Source organism: Theobroma cacao, chromosome 1 (assembly GCF_000208745.1).
Source record: "Theobroma cacao cultivar B97-61/B2 chromosome 1, Criollo_cocoa_genome_V2, whole genome shotgun sequence".
Taxonomy (NCBI): domain Eukaryota; kingdom Viridiplantae; phylum Streptophyta; class Magnoliopsida; order Malvales; family Malvaceae; genus Theobroma; species Theobroma cacao.
This window is the reverse complement of record NC_030850.1, coordinates 4,189,178-4,206,815: the sequence shown is the minus strand read 5'-3', so window position 1 is coordinate 4,206,815 and position 17,638 is coordinate 4,189,178. Positions and strand designations below refer to the sequence as shown.

The following is a 17,638-nucleotide window of genomic DNA, read 5'->3' as shown; positions in this document are numbered from 1 at the left end:
TCACCGTTATGCACCCTGTACATGCTTGTGTCAGTTATTTTCATAGTTGTTGTTTATTTTGTGACAGTGACATGCAACCTATGCATGTACAGGCATGAAGTGTGCCTTGTGCAGTGTGTTAAGTATAGCAAAAGAGTGAATGATGCTGTGTTGAATCATGTATTGAAGTGTTTTATTGCTGATGGAGTATTGTATATACTCTTTCAATTAATGAAAATTCAGGGTGTTAGTTCCCTTTTCTTAAGTTCTTCTCTTCTCTGTTTTCCCTGTTAGCTTTCTGCCCTTGAGCCTTCACAGCAAAACCAGTGCATTCTTTGAAAATATAACTGATATTTGATATCATTCACTGCTCAACAATAACAACCTCAGTCAAAAAATGGACTTGGGTATGGGTAAGTGACCTGAAACAATCTTGCAGAGTTCAAATACAAGCTGATATAATGGAATTCAAGCCATTTTCCACTTTGATGTTCATGACAATGGGGCTTCTATATATAAGAGAGCATGTTATCACCATTTTGGTAAAAAAAAAAAAACTAAGAATACAGAAATTTCATTTGTCAGCAAGAATAAGTGCACCTCTGGGTCTAAAATCATCACAGAGAAGAAAAAACATCATGTCAAGTGAGGTTTACAAGAACTGCATGAGCCCATCCATCTATGAAATAGAGTATAATCTTCATGTTTCATAAGCACACCATGGATTTCCATATATTCTATTCCCTATTGTTAAAGGAGTATAATCATATACCTCCGTATCCACTAAGAGAACCTATGAACCAAAATATTAAGGCCCTCTAGAAAAATAATGATTACTACAAATTATTTCCATGAAATTGAAGATAAAAGCACTTGGTTTTCTCCATTGGTAAGAATGCATACATTCACTACTAGTTACTTTGTATAAAACTTGTAAGCATGATTCAAATACAGTGACATTGGAAACAATAAAAATCCAGTAATTTTGAACCAAGCAAAATGTAATTGGCTAAGCATATCTAGCACATCCCTTTTCCCTGTGATTTTCCCATCTCCTCTGTTTCTTCAATCCAAAACAAGGAGCTAGATCAGAATAAATGCTACAAAAAGCAGTCCAACATAAAATAACTTTCCCACTTCTTGATTTTATTACTACTAATAGAGTAATGTCGTAATACCAAGAGAATTCTAGATTTGGGTTCTTGTCACAGCTCAAGACCGGTCCATCAAAGGAATTGTCTAGTACTAAATGATCAAAGAGCAGCTAAGGATAGCTAGGGGTTCGAACTATGTACAAGATTGACAATCTTGATACCATGCCAATGAAAAAAGAACTACTCCCCGATTCTCCACCTCTGAAGGTGAACCTGTTCAATGAAGGATCAAAAGTAGGTTCTATTCTCCAACATACGGCTATCAAAGTAATAGCCATGGAACAAGAAAAATCCGAGCTGTGAAAGCAAGAATTGCTATTGCGTAAACGGCGTAAGCTGATATTCCTACATCGTTTGGCTCCCTGTAGTTCGCTGAGCGTACAACTACCGAGACTCTGTCGTTCGTTAAGATGAAGGAAAGGTACAGAACGAGAAGTAGATGATAGAATGGCCTATGATGCATCAAAGCTTTCGAAACAATACAAGCATATATGACACCTTGTACCGCTGGAAAAGGGAGGAAAATGGATTCACCAGAAATGGTGAGAAAAGAGGCTGTATAAGGAGGAAGGGAAGTTTTACGAACTGACATGAGATTTACTACCGATAAAAGCTTGGATGGTGTCATTGGAAGAGAAGAAGACTATTGAGATAGTTTGAATACGCAAGATAAGAAATTTAGTCATTTCCCGCATGTTAATTTTTTTTTTTTTATAATTGAGAGAAGGGGATTCGAATTCTGTTTTTTAGATAAGGGGATTATGTACCAATCAATGAGATAAATATTCGGGTGCTCTCGCACACTAATTTCGTTCTAAATTCACTAACATAAACATAGACAGAGAAATGTTCAAAGCACTTTGTTGTATTTGAAGGCATTTGCATCTGAGGAGGTAGTTCCAAAGTTTTGTAAGAGGATCTCTTAGTAGAAGAATATGAATTCTGTCACCTCGACTGAAAAGAAGAAAATGACTTCTTGTAGTCTTCAGCCTTTGCTTTTGGATTATTTTATGAATTGTAGTTTACTTTATCCTTTGTTTATTTATCATTTGTGCGGAAAGGTTTTGGAACTTTCTACCAGTTTGCAGCTAAATAATTTGGACTACATAAAAATCATCCCTGTGGAACTTTGTGAGAGTCGTGTCTATGAAGGTTACCTATGATGTAACCCTTGAAAGCTGAAACTAAAATGTAAAATTATTGTTTAAAATGCAAGGCATACTTGCATTTCCATATTGGTCATGATGATTGAAAGGCTAGCTTGATCAAAGGCCACGGAATCATCATGTTGGGAAAGAAACAACCTCAAAGTAAAAGCTCTACTATCCTTATTAGAGATGCTGCCCTGGCATTCCTTTTATGCAGGTGCTTAATCTGGTCTAATCCTACAAATTGTGTACCTGGGAAAACTAAAAGTTTTGACAAGAACATAGCCAATACTCCTAAGGAAAACATGTTTCTAACCAGGCAATAGGCTTTTGAGAAATCTAATTTGATCTCAAGAAAAAGAAGGAAAGCAAATCCATATTTTTAAACCAATTAGAAAAATTGTATTGTCATCTGTCAATTTTCACGAATATGTAAAAATAATTACCATGAGTTGTAATCATATTAGCAGAGGTGGCAGCACTAAAAGTTGTGTTTTTACAGTTTGGAAGATGGAGATGTACCTAGCATTTTGTGTGCTACTTGGTCACAATCCTGTCCTGTTGTAGAACTAGTTCTATTTTAGATAGAAAGTTATACTAGTCTATGGAATTAGTAACTTCACAGAAAGTTTTACTGGAAACAGGCAATAACAACAATTAAAAATGATGGTCCTCATTTTTTAATGAATGAAAAATGGATTGGTTTCTTAAACTCTATCACTGCTTATCAAAATTACTTGGAAATTTTTTAACTAAATGTCACATTGCCTCTCACTAAAAGTGTCAAAGCACCAGATAGAATTCAGATCCTTCGACTTAAGTTTTTTACAGATGAGGCCATACTTGCTTCAGAATAGAAACGGAATTCTTGGTATGTATCGACCAACTATCTTAGTTGATAAAGTATTCTAGCTGTTGAATCAAGAACTTGTAATTGAATCTCGTTTTTATCAAGGAGGGGAGAGGGCTACCTTTGCATAACCTAGCTATTAAGACCAAAAGGTCCAAAACAAAGAAAAAGAGTCAATGGCAATTTATTATACTTTGATTAACACCAAACTCTTTACTTTCATGTTCATAGAGGCAATAGAAAAACCAAAATGTGAACCATCCTCTTTTGTTCTCTTGTTTTCCAGATAAGTTTTAGCCTGTGCTGTAGCTTATCTGCACTAATCTTTCATGTTTATGCATACAGGCCTTCCTCTTTCCTGCATTTTCAATTTTGATCCCAGTTAAACTGTCATAGTGGAAAAGGGCATTCTATGAAAGTCTACTTGTACTATTCAGGAGTTCTGGTCATGAAATTTATTTCTGAAAAATGCTTTACTCAAGTAGATCAAGTTTCCCTAAGAAACAAATCAAGGGCATTCACTTAACTCCTAACATCAATTTAGCTGAACCAATAAATCAAGAGATTAGTTGAAGATTCTTTTGAAAATCTATCCATGCAGTTAAAAAAGGCCAAGATAACAGATGATTGGATTTTGTTTAGTTTTTAACATAAAGTAATTTCCCTTCCTGATAATTTATCCTGTCAATATCACAACATGCTCATACGCTCTTGATCTGAAGAGATGCCTGTCACCTATAGGTATTTGTATCTTCGGCAGGGGTTATGACATGGTTAATTAATCCATGTATATAACTGAAAGATGGATTCTTTGTTTTGCCAAATAGATAAAAAAAAAACTAATCGACTGTGCAAGACCGTGCGTAAGTTGGTTAGCCTGTTTCCAGCAAGGTCTATTTGATGCTTACAAAGATAGGTGGCATATTCAAAGCATAAACTTTGTCCATTGCTGATACATATGGCCAAAATTAGCAGTTACATGCCTTTTTTTGTTAGTTTTGCAGTTTGATTGGGCTAATGACAAATGATGGAAAAGCTGTCACTAGGGTAATGTAATTATCAAGCATGTTTTATTTCCAGTAATTTTTATAATTGTGAACCCTTCGGAAAGTGACTTGGACCAAGCTTGTAGGATAGAGATGCAAGCTGGTTTTCCTAATTCATGCCAGTTTCCCTTCAGTAGACATGAACGCGGCTTCTAAGAGACTAAGCATATCCTGCCCTTTCTTATAGTTTCTTTGTTATATGTCCTTACAGGTTTTGCTAAGGGTATACAAATTTCATGCTGCAAGTGCCTATGTTGTTATTGGAAATCATGTTCCCAAGTTTCGGTTAAATTGCACCAGCCAGTTCATTCATAAATATCTATGCCCCTAAGCACACCATGTATCTCCATGGCTCTATCTATTCGTGACTGACTAATGTTTGCCTTGTCTAGAGTTTTCTTTATGGAGAAGACTCATACCTGCTAACAGTACTTAAGGAACAGCATATCAACGCCCTCAAGAAAAATAACGTAAGTCACAAGCTATAACCTTTGTTTTCTCGACTGGTGAAAAAGTATGCATTCAGTACTGCTAGCTCATGCATTTATAAGCATGATTCCAAATGTTTTGACAGGGAAACAATAAAGTAACGCTCGAACGAAGCAAAATGTTAAGCCCTTTTAGCGTCATCCTTTTCCTCTTGATTTTCCTATGTCCTCTGGTTCTTTGATCCAAAACGAAGGATTATATAGAAACAAATCCTATAAAAAGCAGCCCAACCTAACATTATAAGAACATTTTCCCACTTCTTGAATTCCTCAGTGCTAATTGCGAGTGAATTTAAGATTCCGAATCCTGTCACAGGTCTCTGCTGAGGATCAAATCCGAAAATTTGAGGAGTCTGATACTGGTTCATCAAGAGCCCTTCGTATGGATATGTCATAGTGGAAATCTTGTTCATCCATTTCCAGTACCCTGGAATGTCATGGCTGTTTAAGAAGTAGCCACAGAACAAGAAAAAGAGTGCGGTGAAAGCAATGACTGCTGCATAACCTAATATATAATTTGGCACCACTGAGCTCACAAACATCACAAATGAATTGGTTGAAAGAAGGGAGACATAGAGAACGATGAAGAAATAGTAGAATGGCCCCCGAAGCTCCAAAGCTTTCCAAACAATACAAGCATAGACAGCAGCTTGTAGTGCTAGAAAAGGAAGGTATGTGATCAGGCCAGCTATGGTGTAAGCAGAGGCTCTATAGGCATTATGGGAAGTTTCACGAACAAAAATAAAGCGCTCTTGGATGAAAGCTGGCACGGCATCATTGGAAGAGAAGAAGAAGAGACAGACAGTGAAGATAAAAAAGCTAAGGCGATTGGTGATGCCTTGCAGGTTGATTTTGGGCTTCATGAACATTGTGGCCATCATGAGGCCCATGACAGTGAGGACTACAAGTCTGGAGAGAAAAAGCTCAGGTGTACGCCTGATGTTCTTGAAGTTTCGGCGCATGAGAATCCAAGTCTCTGAGAAAAAGGAATTTGCAAATTTGGGACTTAGGTGCTGTACTGAGATCTTTTTAGCAGCATGATCCGGAGTCAGGTAATCATCTTCATTCACAGTATAGTCACTGCTGTGAGGTGTTGGCGTCCCTGGAAGGATATCACTTGAGGATGTGTAGTAGCCAGGGGATGAACTGCAAAATTTCATGGACGCAAAGAACACGGGCATTTCAGCTCTTTGTCTCTAAAATAAAAAAAAATTTCCCTCAGAAATTGCCGAAAAACAAAACTACTTTACCTCATTGGATTTGGAGATTTTTTATCAGTACGTTGCCTGGTAGGGGTGAATCTGAGTTGGTGCACTAATCCACTGTGGCTAGCACTCCATGACATTGATGTATTATTGTAAGGGCTCCTCACACTATGATCAAAATCATTAGCCGAATGTGCATTTGCTTGCAAGGGAAGGCGCCCGTCATTTTTCCTTTCGTCACCGCGCCCTTCCATCTGATGGCGGCGGCCACGATTAGCTGGGGGTGGTGTTGGGGCTGCCGTTGAAACAGACATTTCCTCTTCAGTCAGTGGGGGTGGTCTTAGGCCAGTTCTCGCAAATTCAGCAACTGCTTCAACTCCAAGTTCAGATTGATCATATTCTTGAATCACATCAATAAGGAACTCTATTGCATTTTCACCCTTGGGGACCCTTCTCCCCATCCGATTGAGATGTAGAGTGACATCTTGTGGTGATCCTTGATACATGAGCTGGCCGCGAGCAAGGACAATGAGATGATCAAGGAGCAGCTGGATTCTGGATGAGGGTTGGTGAATCGTGAGGATGACAGTACTACCAGAGCGCGCAATGTCCCGCACCTTTTCAATTACACTATAAGCACTAGTGGAGTCTAGACCAGAAGTTGGCTCATCTAAGAAGAGCAAGGATGGTCCATGAATTATGTCAACACCAATCGAAACTCTACGGCGCTCACCACCCGAGACTCCTCTAGTCCCAGCATCGCCTATGTACGTGTTCCAGGAGGACTGCAAGAAAGTAGTAACAACTCACATAAATTAAGAACGTCACTAGAAAGTAGTTTGCTGGTAAATTCATGAGAATCTAGAATAGTTGGTTCCTGAAACCAATTTTCAGGCTACAGATAGGATGAATATAGAACCACATGAAGAAGAGAGTTGAAACTGGAAACTGTACTTACTGTCAGTCCAAGCTGGTGAATCAACTTCTCCACACGTTGCCTCTTTTCCACTCTTGAGATTGGTCCAAGTCGAAAATCAGCAGCAAACATCAATGTCTCGTAAACAGTAAGCATTGGGAACAACCTATCATCTTGCATTATATAAGCTGAAGTCCTTTTAATCAAACTTGGGCTCATTGCCATTCCATCCAAAGACACCCTACCCTTAAGGCTTCCACTAGCAATACGCCCTGCCAAACCATCCAGGAAAGTAGATTTGCCAGCACCACTAGGCCCCATGACTGCAGTGATGCACCCTTTCGGTGCATATCCGGTAATCTTATGCAACAAGTCCACTTCCTGGCTCAACCATTTCCCTTCTAGCTTCTTCTTCTTTATCACAGTGTAAGTAAGGCCAGAATACTCAAGCCCTCCAGTCAAAGTCACCGGCTTGTTCCCTATATCAATCACTGTATCACGGGCATGACCGTTTCTATGAGCCATAGTTTAAGACCAGTAAAGAAACAATACGATTTTTATTTTGGAAAAGGTTATGGCATGGACAGAGGAAAGAGAAAAGAACCTTCGGACAACTAAACTAGCTTTTTTTTCTTTTTATTTCTCCTGTTGGTCTCCTAAACTGTGTTTGATGAGGTGATGGGGGAATTAAAAGGAGGGAAGATCATGAGAAAAGGACTTTTACAGCTGGTGGGGCAGATCGAGGAGGTAGTTCCAAAGTTTTATATGGGGCTGTCTTCATTGAAGAATCCGATTCTAGTCGTTTTGATCGAAAAGAAAGAAATGACTTCTTGTAGTCTTCATCCTCTCAATTTGGCGTTAGCATCTTCATTGTGGCTCTGGATTTTCCTACCCTTAACCCATTCCTTTGGATGCATGTACACGGTTTCATGCAATATTCAGCAAATCAACCTTACATTACGTTTCCTTTCTAAGTAAGATGCACAGCATTTGACAAGTGTAAAGAACTGATTGGCAAGATTTCATTAGCAATTGGGCTTTGCCGGTTCTGAGGTGTCCCTGGCTGGAGGAGTAGAGAATTAAACCTTTGTTTTTATTGGTGAATGACGGATTTACTAATCACTTGTACTTGAGAAAAATAAAAATGTCAATGTCAACTTAGTTCTCAACAGGGTGTGTAAAATGAAGCTCCTTTCTCTATTAGTGCTAAAACTTTTTCTTATTAATATTGGATTTGATGATGCATATTCCCAAGAGTTTTGAAATACATTCAAACATCAACCAATAGGATCAAAAAGTTTTTGAACTTTTTGTTGGGTTTGTAGCTGACATTAAATTTTGTGAGTGTTGGACATGGTTTATACTTTTGTTTTTTTCCTTCCACTGAAAGTGTTTTGAGTTTTCAGAGCAGATTGGTTAGCACTGTAACATTTATCCTCCCTTTGGACAACTTTGTTAACTAAATCCGTATTTCCTACTCTTACCAGATCTGGTTAGCCATTTGGATTTCAAAGGGTCCAAAGAAGTGGGCTTCTCATAAGAAAGGTGGTTCAAAATTACAAGAGAAGATTGTAAGCCCAATCAAGACAAGATTGCAAGATCAAATCAAAAACATCTGTTTGTTTGGAGATATTTATTTTATCCACACTTTAGAAGTCCAGCCATGGAAAGAGCCACTTCTCCCCTCATTTTTCTTCTCTGCTCCATGCCAAAGCAGTAAAGAAGCAGCAATGAGCAGTCTTTTGGGACTTGAAGTATCAATCCCCACCAACAATAACACTCTCTTATTCTCTTTCAATTACAAACTACCCCCAACAACCTTCAAAATCCCTCTTTTATCTTCTCCCTCTCATTTACCCTGCAAACTCGAGCCAAGAAAGAGAAAAAGAAAGCAAAGCCACAGCTTCCCTCCCTCCAAAAATCTACTTTTTAATCCCAGTAAGCATTAAATTACCTCTCTCTCTGCGCTTTATTCAGCTCAATTTTTATTCATAGGCTGCTTTCTGTTTCTGGGTATTTCTTCTTGTCATATTTTATTGCTTTAATTTGTTGTGAATGAGTTGTTTTCATCTCTTTTCTGGATTTTTGCATCTTGTCATTTAATTATAATGACCGAAACTAAAACCCCACTTAAACCCTATTTTCAGAAAGCAAAAATGAAGTTGAAAATTATGGTTTTTTACATTTGTTACTTAAAAGAGAAACTGCTTTTTTCAGGTCTTCAAGCAAGTGGTATAGCTAATGCTCAGGTTGAAGATCAAGTAGAGGTTGAAGTTTCAGAAGGTTATACGGTAACCCAAATTTGTGATAAAATAATCGATGTCTTTTTGAATGAGAAACCCAGAGTAAAAGAATGGAAAAGGTACCTGATACTAAGGGAAGAGTGGAATAAGTATCGGGAAACTTTCTATAATCAATGTCGAACCCGGGCTGACAAGGAGATTGACCCAACTATGAAGCAAAAGTTCATTTCTCTGGAAAGCAAGGTGAAGAAGGTATAAACCATGTTTTCCATATCCCAAAGCGTTTGAATTTTCTTATATTAACTTGTTTGGTAAGGATGGGAGTTATGAAATCTCATTTTTTTTGTAAATTTGGAACTTGAAGAAATGAGAAAACTCACCCCAATCAAACCAAGCTTTTGTTGGGGGGACTTAGTAGGGTCAAATTTGTGGTTTTCTCAGTATCCGAACGATTAATATTTATAGCTCTATTTATGATTCTTTTTTCAACTTTTCTAAAGTGACTGATATGGGGTTAATTTTGAATTTAGATACTCTTTTTGGTTTTAGAGGATCTTTTGGTTTTGTGTAATCAGGAATGAGCATTGCAGATTGATGATGAAATGGAAAGACACAGTGAACTTCTCAAGGAGATACAAGATAGCCCCACAGATATAAATGCTATTATTACAAGGCGACGTAAAGACTTCACGGATGAATTTTTCCGCTACCTCGCTCTGGTTTCAGAAACCTATGATGGTCTGGAGGACCGTGATGGTAAGCATTGTGCATCTGTGACTTTTGCTGTCTCAATTGGTATGCTGGTTGAAAAGTAGTAGATATTCTAAGATGATAAGGGGTGACAATGCCTTCAAAAAGTTTAAGATTTTTATCTTTCCTCCTCTCACTTGCTTGAAGTTGGCTTAATTAGAAAACTTTTTTATTTTTTTTGGAGCAGGTGTAGCTAGACTGGCCGCAAGATGCTTGTCTGCAGTTGGTGCTTATGATAAGACACTGGAGGCTGTGGAGAATTTAGATGCTGCCCAGGCAAAATTTGATGATATACTAAATTCTCCTTCTGTGGATGTAGCATGTGAAAAGATCAAAAGCCTTGCCAAGGCAAAGGAACTTGACTCTTCATTGATTCTATTGATAAATAGTGCTTGGGCTTCAGCAAAGGAGTCCACAACTATGAAGAACGAGGTATTGCCATTATGCTGCATCTTGGTCTCTTTCTTGAGTTATTTCATCTTTAGGAGATAGAAAAATTGTTCAATTCACATGTTTATGCTTATTCTATCTTAATTATAGTTTTGTTTTGTTTTTTATTTTCTTTAAGATCTACTATGGAGGCATTTAAAAAACATGGTTAGGTTCTTAAGTCTGTTATGAACGCCAAATCTCAATCATCTAAGTCCGAAGAAAGTTGGAACACAATATGCCTAGTTTTTTCTATTCTCATACTTCTCTTTTTCAACATCTAAGTACAGGTTAAAGACATCATGTATCGCTTATACAAAGCCACAAAGAGCAGTCTTAAGAGTATTGCACCAAAAGAGATAAAGTTGCTCAAACATCTGCTAAACATCACAGACCCTGAAGAGCGATTTTCTGCATTAGCAACAGCTTTCTCTCCAGGGGACGAACATGAAGCCAAGGATCCTAATGCTTTATACACGTAAGCAAATTTCTTCATCTTCAAATTATTGTAGCACCTTTTATTATAGCAGCATGACGTGTTCTATTTGTTTGCCATTACGTGGTTTAGCAGTACTCCAAAAGAGCTGAATAAGTGGATTAAGATCTTGCTGGATGCGTACTTTCTGAATAAGGAGGAGACTGACATCAAAGAAGCTAAAAACATGACTCAACCTATGGTTATACAAAGGCTGTTCATCCTCAAGGAAACAATTGAAGAAGAGTACTTGGATCAAAGGACAACAGCAACAGAGCATTCAGAGGATAAAACTGAATTGGAAGAGTTCTAAACTATAACCTATATTCATCAATATATACGAGGACCATCTAGCAACCACCGACATGTTTTTCTGCTAGAAAAAGAAGTTAGGTTTTCATGGTGAATCTTAGAATGTGATTCATTCATAGCTCATACAGACAAGTTTTGGATCTTTATGCTGTATTTTTTTAAGGAGTGGCAATGTGGGAGGATATTACTTCTTTGAGCTACCGGGTACGAAATGAGGTGGTATAATTCAACTATTAGATGGAGAAAACTTTCATTGTCATCTTTTTATCCATTAGTATCAAATGCACTGTTAATTTTGTCACAGTGCGACCCTTGACATCAAAGTTTCTTTCTTCGTTATTATACATGGATGCAAACTAGAAACTACGCAGTAAGATTCTAGTCCCGACCAGGCTTTGAACTGCCGAGGACAGGCCCAGCTGGGCCCAAAATAATTTACTATCAAAACTTGCCTAATAAGGCAAAGCGGACAAGTCTTTTTTGACCTGTATTTCCTCATGGCTTGTTGCCCACGAAGCGTAGTCTAAGGGGGCGTTTGGTATGCTTAGACCAGACCAGCTGGGCCCAAAATAATTTACTATTAAAACTTGCCTAAGAAGGCAAAGCAGAAGTCTTTTTTGACCTGCATTTCCTCATGACTGGTTGCCCCTAAGCGCATTTGGTAGACGGTGGCTGAGGGACATCACATTGTTTGGTTGGTGTTTTGAGATGAGAAAGTTCTCTCATTTGCAATGTGATTATAATGAGAGAAGGAAATGTCAATTTTCTCTCTGCAAAAGAAAAGTAAAAAAAAATTTCTCTCCAACTTAATCTCCTAACCCTTCTCTTCTATTTTCTGTTCTATTCTTCTTCCTTCTTGCCTTTTTTTTTCCTTCTTCTCATTGTTCATAGTAGCCAGTTATCAATACATTTGGATCAAATTTCACCGTCAAATTTTTTATAGAATTAGATAAATTGAGACTTGTTTTACGAAACCTTAATTCAAATTTTCTTATTTTGAGAAACATTTGTGTTTTTTATGCTGAAAATTGAGAGAAAAACACTTTAAACATTTTAAAATTGAAGAAATTTACTAAGAAATTGAGAAGATTTAAGAAAAAAATGATTTGGATGCCGCAATTATGAGAAAAAAAAAACTTATTAAAATAATACATATATCAATAGATGAGAATATCTATTGATAATTGATCTATCAATAATTTTTTTTGAAAATATTTTTTATTATTCATGCCATAATTCTAAGTATTATTATTTTAATTTTTATAACTTTAAAATAAAAATAAATATTTAGTAATTTTAATATTTAAATAATTAATATTTAAAAATATTTTATTATTTTTATCATGTTATTATTTATTATTTCAAAAAATAAAATTGAAAAGTTAAAATTTTACATATAAATTTATTTAATTTTATATTTTTATATATAAAAATATAATTTTGTAAATTTATATTACATTTTCAATGTTTTCAAACGAAACAATATAATGTAATCTCCAATAATCACATTTCTTATAATCATTACTTCTTCGTATTATATCAAATGGCAATCACATTCTAACATAACAAACACAACTTAAATTTAATTTCTCTTGACATGTTTTGTTTTATTCCTACTTTACCATCCAAACCCACCAATAGACACCGTTATTCTCAAAATGACATAAGGCCAAAACTGTCATTCCATCACAAAACCCATCATGTTAAATAGAACCCACCACCATTTCCCTAAAACCCTAAAACAGTCTTAAACCCTCTGGTCCTCATAAAGGCTTTAGCTTTTTGCTCCTCTCATGGCTGCTTCAGTTCTTCGTCGTGCTTTACAACGCCGTGAGCTTCATGCTGCTTCTCTCTCTGCTTGCAGATCGGTAAGTTTCTCATTTCTGTATTTTGGGTCTTTTGGGTTTTAACTTTTCTTCAAAGTTTCGGTCTTTTTGCTGTCAAAAGTCAATGCTTTTTGCTTGATGTTCTTTTCGTTTTTTATTTTCTTTTCCTTTCATGTTATCTGATTTAGAATTCTGTTTTAATTTTCATTCCTTAATGGGGAAATTGTATAGTCTTTGCTTATTTTCAATGTTTGTTTAAAGGTCAAAGATTTTATATTGCAGCAACATTAATGAAGTTTTTCTGCCTTTGTTTTATTTTCTTGATTTTGGGTCTTAGCCTTTTAATCAAATGATCAGATCAATGCTAAAAGGAAAAAAATGGCTCTTTTTCTTTGTTGGGTTTAAGTTATGTCGGATTGGGTTCCTTTTGGTTAGTCATGAGCTGTTGGATTGTTAATAATTATGGACTAGAATAGTTTTAGAGTTATGAACTTTTCTGAGTTAACGTTAGTAAACAAATTTGAAATATTGTGTTAGGGATCTTCAGGATGAGATATTCCAATGTGGATTTTTGTAGTAGTAGAATATAATTGGCCGTTAAAGCTTACTAGCGTTCTTTATGTTTTTGTCATAGTTGACTGGAAATGCAAAGACATCATTGGCTAGCTCTCCATTAGTCAGATGGGCATCCTTGGCGAGACCCTTCAGGTGATCTTATTGTTTCTTCAAAACATTATCCATCTCAATGGCTTTTTGTTTGCTAATGTCTTGTTGTCCCTGCCATACAGCTCACGACCTGTTGGTAATGAGGTTATCGGTATTGACTTGGGTACAACCAATTCATGTGTATCGGTGATGGAGGGAAAGGTAGATTATACTTTTTCCTATTAATATTACTAATCTTTGTTGAAGTACATAATAGAATTCCCTTTCATTTTGGGGAACTATGTTCTACTCAGATTATTTGAGTTTTTCTTTATGCATTTTGCAGAACCCTAGAGTAATTGAGAATGCTGAAGGAGCTCGAACCACGCCATCAGTGGTTGCCTTCAACCAGCAGGGGGAGCTAATTGTTGGAACCCCAGCCAAGCGTCAGGCTGTGACCAACCCAACAAACACATTTTTTGGAACCAAACGTCTGATAGGGAGACGTTTTGATGATCCCCAGACACAGAAAGAAATGAAGATGGTACCATACAAGATTGTTAGAGCTCCCAATGGGGATGCCTGGCTTGAAGCCAATGGAAAAACTTATTCTGCGAGCCAGATTGGTGCATTCGTTCTAACAAAGATGAAGGAAACTGCAGAGGCGTACCTTGGTAAAACAGTGACCAAAGCTGTCATAACTGTTCCTGCTTATTTTAATGATGCACAAAGACAAGCCACCAAGGATGCTGGGCGGATTGCTGGGTTAGATGTTGAAAGGATTATCAATGAACCAACTGCTGCTGCGCTTTCCTATGGGATGAATAACAAAGAAGGTATCATAGCAGTATTTGACCTTGGAGGTGGAACTTTTGATGTTTCTATATTAGAAATTTCTAATGGTGTTTTCGAGGTATGCTTCTTTTTCCTTATTTGATGTTTTGTTCATTGCTTTTGCTAAGTCGATTTACTTAGGGATCTCTTTATCAGGTAAAAGCAACCAATGGAGACACCTTCTTGGGTGGAGAGGACTTTGACAATGCACTATTAGAATACTTGGTGAGTGAGTTCAAGAGAACTGATAACATTGATCTCTCAAAGGACAGGCTTGCCCTGCAAAGGCTTCGGGAAGCAGCTGAAAAGGCTAAGATTGAACTTTCATCTACATCCCAAACTGAAATCAACCTTCCATTTATAACTGCTGATGCATCTGGAGCAAAACATTTAAATATAACTCTAACCAGATCCAAGTTTGAGGGTCTGGTGAGCAGCTTAATTGAGAGAACTAGAATTCCATGTAAGAATTGTTTGAAGGATGCTGGGATATCCATCAATGATGTAGATGAAGTATTGCTTGTTGGTGGAATGACTCGTGTCCCCAGGGTGCAAGAAACTGTTGCAGAAATTTTCGGCAAGTCTCCAAGCAAAGGGGTTAATCCTGATGAGGCAGTTGCAATGGGAGCTGCTATTCAAGGTGGTATCCTTCGAGGTGATGTTAAGGAGTTGCTTCTGTTGGATGTAACTCCTTTGTCACTTGGTATTGAAACACTTGGAGGAATTTTTACTAGGTTGATCAACAGAAATACGACTATTCCTTCAAAAAAATCACAGGTCAGTTGCGTCATATATATTGGAGAGTACAATAACTTTGCTGCCAGTGTTTAAAACTAAAAGTTGATTATGTTGTGCCTATAGACTTTGTATCAGAGTGCGTAAGCTATTCTCTATCTGTTAGTAATACGTATGTAGCCTGCAACACTAGAATGTTTTGCCAATGCATACACATGTCTGCACAAATGAATCCTTGCCATCTTGTGTAGATAAGTGTTATTGTCGTAAAAGGATAGCTTAGTGTTTTTGCTTGCTGCTATTGACGGCATACTATTTTAAGTTTTTAACAATCCTCTGTTCACATCTCAAGATGTGTTGAGATATCTTTTGGACAACAAATTATACTAAAGTTTGTGGTTTCAGGTTTTCTCTACTGCAGCAGACAACCAGACTCAGGTTGGAATTAAAGTTCTTCAAGGTGAACGTCACATGGCTGCTGACAATAAGCTTTTGGGTGAGTTTGATCTTGTTGGTATTCCACCTGCACCTAGAGGCATGCCACAAATTGAAGTCGCATTCGACATTGACGCCAATGGAATTGTAACTGTTTCTGCTAAGGATAAGGCAACAGGAAAAGAACAGCAGATCACAATCCGATCATCTGGAGGTCTTTCCGAGGATGAGATTGAGAAGATGGTGAAAGAGGCTGAGTTGCATGCTCAGAGAGATGAGGAGAGAAAAACTTTGATTGACTTGAGAAATAGTGCTGACACAACCGTATACAGTGTTGAGAAGAGCTTGAATGAATACAGAGACAAGATTCCCAGTGAGATTGCATCAGAGATAGAGTCTGCTGTGGCGGATTTGAGGAAAGCAATGGCTGGGGACAATATAGATGAAATCAAGGCCAAAATGGACGCTGCAAATAAGGCTGTTTCAAAGATTGGTGAGCACATGAGTAAGGGTTCTGGTAGTGCTGGCGGTTCCTCTGGAGGGTCCCAGGGTGAGGATCAGGCCCCAGAAGCAGAATATCAGGAGGCCAGGAAATAAAGGCAGGGTCAGAATGCATGATACCTGACATATATTCTTACATTATTGATTAGATCATGATTTTGGCAAATTTGTATCTAATTGAGTTATAATAGATGTTCATTTAAAACCCTGAAGGTACAGGATTGCGGATGCAATCCTAATTCTCCTTGTTAGGAAGGTTTTATGCTCTTTTTTGCATTTTAAAATCCATTTTCATTGAGCACTCTACTTATATCTTGATCCTCATAAAGAAAGGAAACCTTTCTGATTGTCATATAGGACTGTACAATTTGCTCATACTCTGCTTCATGTTGGTTTTGAATATTAGGAAGTCTATTTGGACAATGGGGCTTATACAAATTGATGTTAATAAGGAAATAATGTTAATTATTTGAACATTTGGAGCTGTGGATTCATCATTACGCCACAGTGAAAACGTGAGAGAGACATCATCAACCATGAGACATGGCTTTTACCAATTTGGGTTTGGAAGATTCAATTATCTATTTCAAAAAAGCTCACGGCATTTGCACTTGCATTAAGCAAGCATTGTACTGCACATCACTTTCTGTACTATGTACTACCTTCTCTTCTCTGCGCGTGTTTCGTACACGAAAGAAATCAACAAGAGAAACAACACCAACATCGTGACAGGCGGTTGGATCCACAGTATCCTCCTTTTTGAATTGTTCAATTTTGTCTAATCTGAGATTAGACAAAGGCTAATAATTGTAGCCAAGCTTTTGTCTTCTAGTCCACATATTTCCCCACCTAATGAAAAAGAAAGCCAATAATTCGAATGAGCAGACTTTTAGTACAAGAAAACTTTTTCTGTTTTTGGAGATTTTTTTGTGCTTATTGTAGGAAATCACATTGATTTCGATTATCAAAAGAAACAACCCTTAGGCTTTGCTTCTGTTTTTTTTTCAAAGCCTCTTAGAGAGGGGGTACCTTGGATTGGAACACACAGCTTTGTAAAAAGCTCAGCACTAGCACTAGGCCAAGAGCTCATGGTTCATGGGTTTTGTTCCATTATGTTGTGAAGGTTCTACCATATTCTCCTTCTTACTTCTTCGAAAATTATCATAAAAAATTTATGAAGTTAAGATAAAGATGTAAGAAAGAAAATAATTAAAGATTAGACAACTTCAATGCAAGTTTCAAGTCCATATCAATGACATACTAATATTTTTTTATTTCTTAATTTGGGGTTTTTTTTTTCTTTGACATTAATCCAAACAAAAGAAAGAAAAAACATGGAAAATGCAGTGAGAGAGAGAGAGATAATTGAAGCATATTCTCCCTTGTGAAAAAGACCTTTGACCCCCCCAAGTAAATGCTTAATTACTTCAATAAATACATCAAAGAATAAATTGTTGAAACTTAAAAAGAGTTAAACCCTTTTGAAATGGCACAATTTTAAGGTCAACACATAGCCAATTAGCCATCACCCGACACCTGATAAGATTTCCTTTCCCAAGGGTAATTTGGACACTTCATAGACAGTCGAGAAGGAAAAACGAAACATTGAAAGGATACTTTGGTCATTTTAGTTACTTCATTCGGACCACGTAACTCGTTATAAGTAT

The 17,638-nt window shown here is 37.1% G+C and overlaps 3 protein-coding genes across 4 annotated transcripts; 2 read left to right on the top strand and 1 right to left on the bottom strand.

Moving 5' to 3' along the window:
* LOC18611404 (ABC transporter G family member 6) lies at positions 4,712-7,311 on the bottom strand. The gene is made up of 3 exons (XM_007047642.2): positions 6,829-7,311; positions 5,916-6,655; positions 4,712-5,811 (listed from the first exon to the last, which is right to left on the bottom strand). Exons 1-3 carry the CDS (start codon positions 7,309-7,311, stop codon positions 4,827-4,829), a joined length of 2,208 nt encoding a protein of 735 aa, XP_007047704.2. The 3' UTR covers positions 4,712-4,826.
* On the top strand, positions 8,409-11,311 carry LOC18611403 (uncharacterized protein At4g37920, chloroplastic). Of its 2 annotated transcripts, none has more exons than XM_018127824.1 (6): positions 8,409-8,724; positions 9,004-9,281; positions 9,620-9,785; positions 9,967-10,211; positions 10,499-10,686; positions 10,777-11,311. In XM_018127824.1, the coding sequence occupies exons 1-6, from the start codon at positions 8,517-8,519 to the stop codon at positions 10,994-10,996; spliced, it is 1,305 nt and encodes a 434-aa protein (XP_017983313.1). In that variant the 5' UTR covers positions 8,409-8,516; the 3' UTR covers positions 10,997-11,311. The 2 variants fall into 2 exon arrangements, with proteins under 2 accessions (XP_017983313.1, XP_017983342.1); XM_018127853.1 differs by having other exon boundaries at positions 8,410-8,724; positions 10,780-11,311.
* LOC18611402 (heat shock 70 kDa protein, mitochondrial) lies at positions 12,729-16,348 on the top strand. Its single transcript, XM_007047638.2, has 6 exons — positions 12,729-12,863; positions 13,456-13,529; positions 13,610-13,688; positions 13,813-14,379; positions 14,457-15,077; positions 15,441-16,348. Exons 1-6 carry the CDS (start codon positions 12,789-12,791, stop codon positions 16,065-16,067), a joined length of 2,043 nt encoding a protein of 680 aa, XP_007047700.1. The 5' UTR covers positions 12,729-12,788; the 3' UTR covers positions 16,068-16,348.

Excerpts from the sequence above, each read along its gene's own strand:
- LOC18611404 (XM_007047642.2), bottom strand. The coding sequence starts at position 7,311 with ATGGCTCATAGAAACGGTCATGCCCGTGATACAGTGATTGATATAGGG. Across the intron at positions 6,656-6,828 it reads TTCACCAGCTTGGACTGACA|TCCTCCTGGAACACGTACAT; the intron begins GTAAGTACAGTT and ends ACTTTCTTGCAG. Across the intron at positions 5,812-5,915 it reads AAATCTCCAAATCCAATGAG|TTCATCCCCTGGCTACTACA; the intron begins GTAAAGTAGTTT and ends GAAATTTTGCAG.
- LOC18611403 (XM_018127824.1), top strand. The coding sequence starts at position 8,517 with ATGAGCAGTCTTTTGGGACTTGAAGTATCAATCCCCACCAACAATAAC. Across the intron at positions 10,212-10,498 it reads CCACAACTATGAAGAACGAG|GTTAAAGACATCATGTATCG; the intron begins GTATTGCCATTA and ends ATCTAAGTACAG. Across the intron at positions 10,687-10,776 it reads GATCCTAATGCTTTATACAC|CAGTACTCCAAAAGAGCTGA; the intron begins GTAAGCAAATTT and ends TACGTGGTTTAG.
- LOC18611402 (XM_007047638.2), top strand. The coding sequence starts at position 12,789 with ATGGCTGCTTCAGTTCTTCGTCGTGCTTTACAACGCCGTGAGCTTCAT. Across the intron at positions 12,864-13,455 it reads CTCTCTCTGCTTGCAGATCG|TTGACTGGAAATGCAAAGAC; the intron begins GTAAGTTTCTCA and ends TTTTTGTCATAG. Across the intron at positions 14,380-14,456 it reads TTTCTAATGGTGTTTTCGAG|GTAAAAGCAACCAATGGAGA; the intron begins GTATGCTTCTTT and ends TCTCTTTATCAG.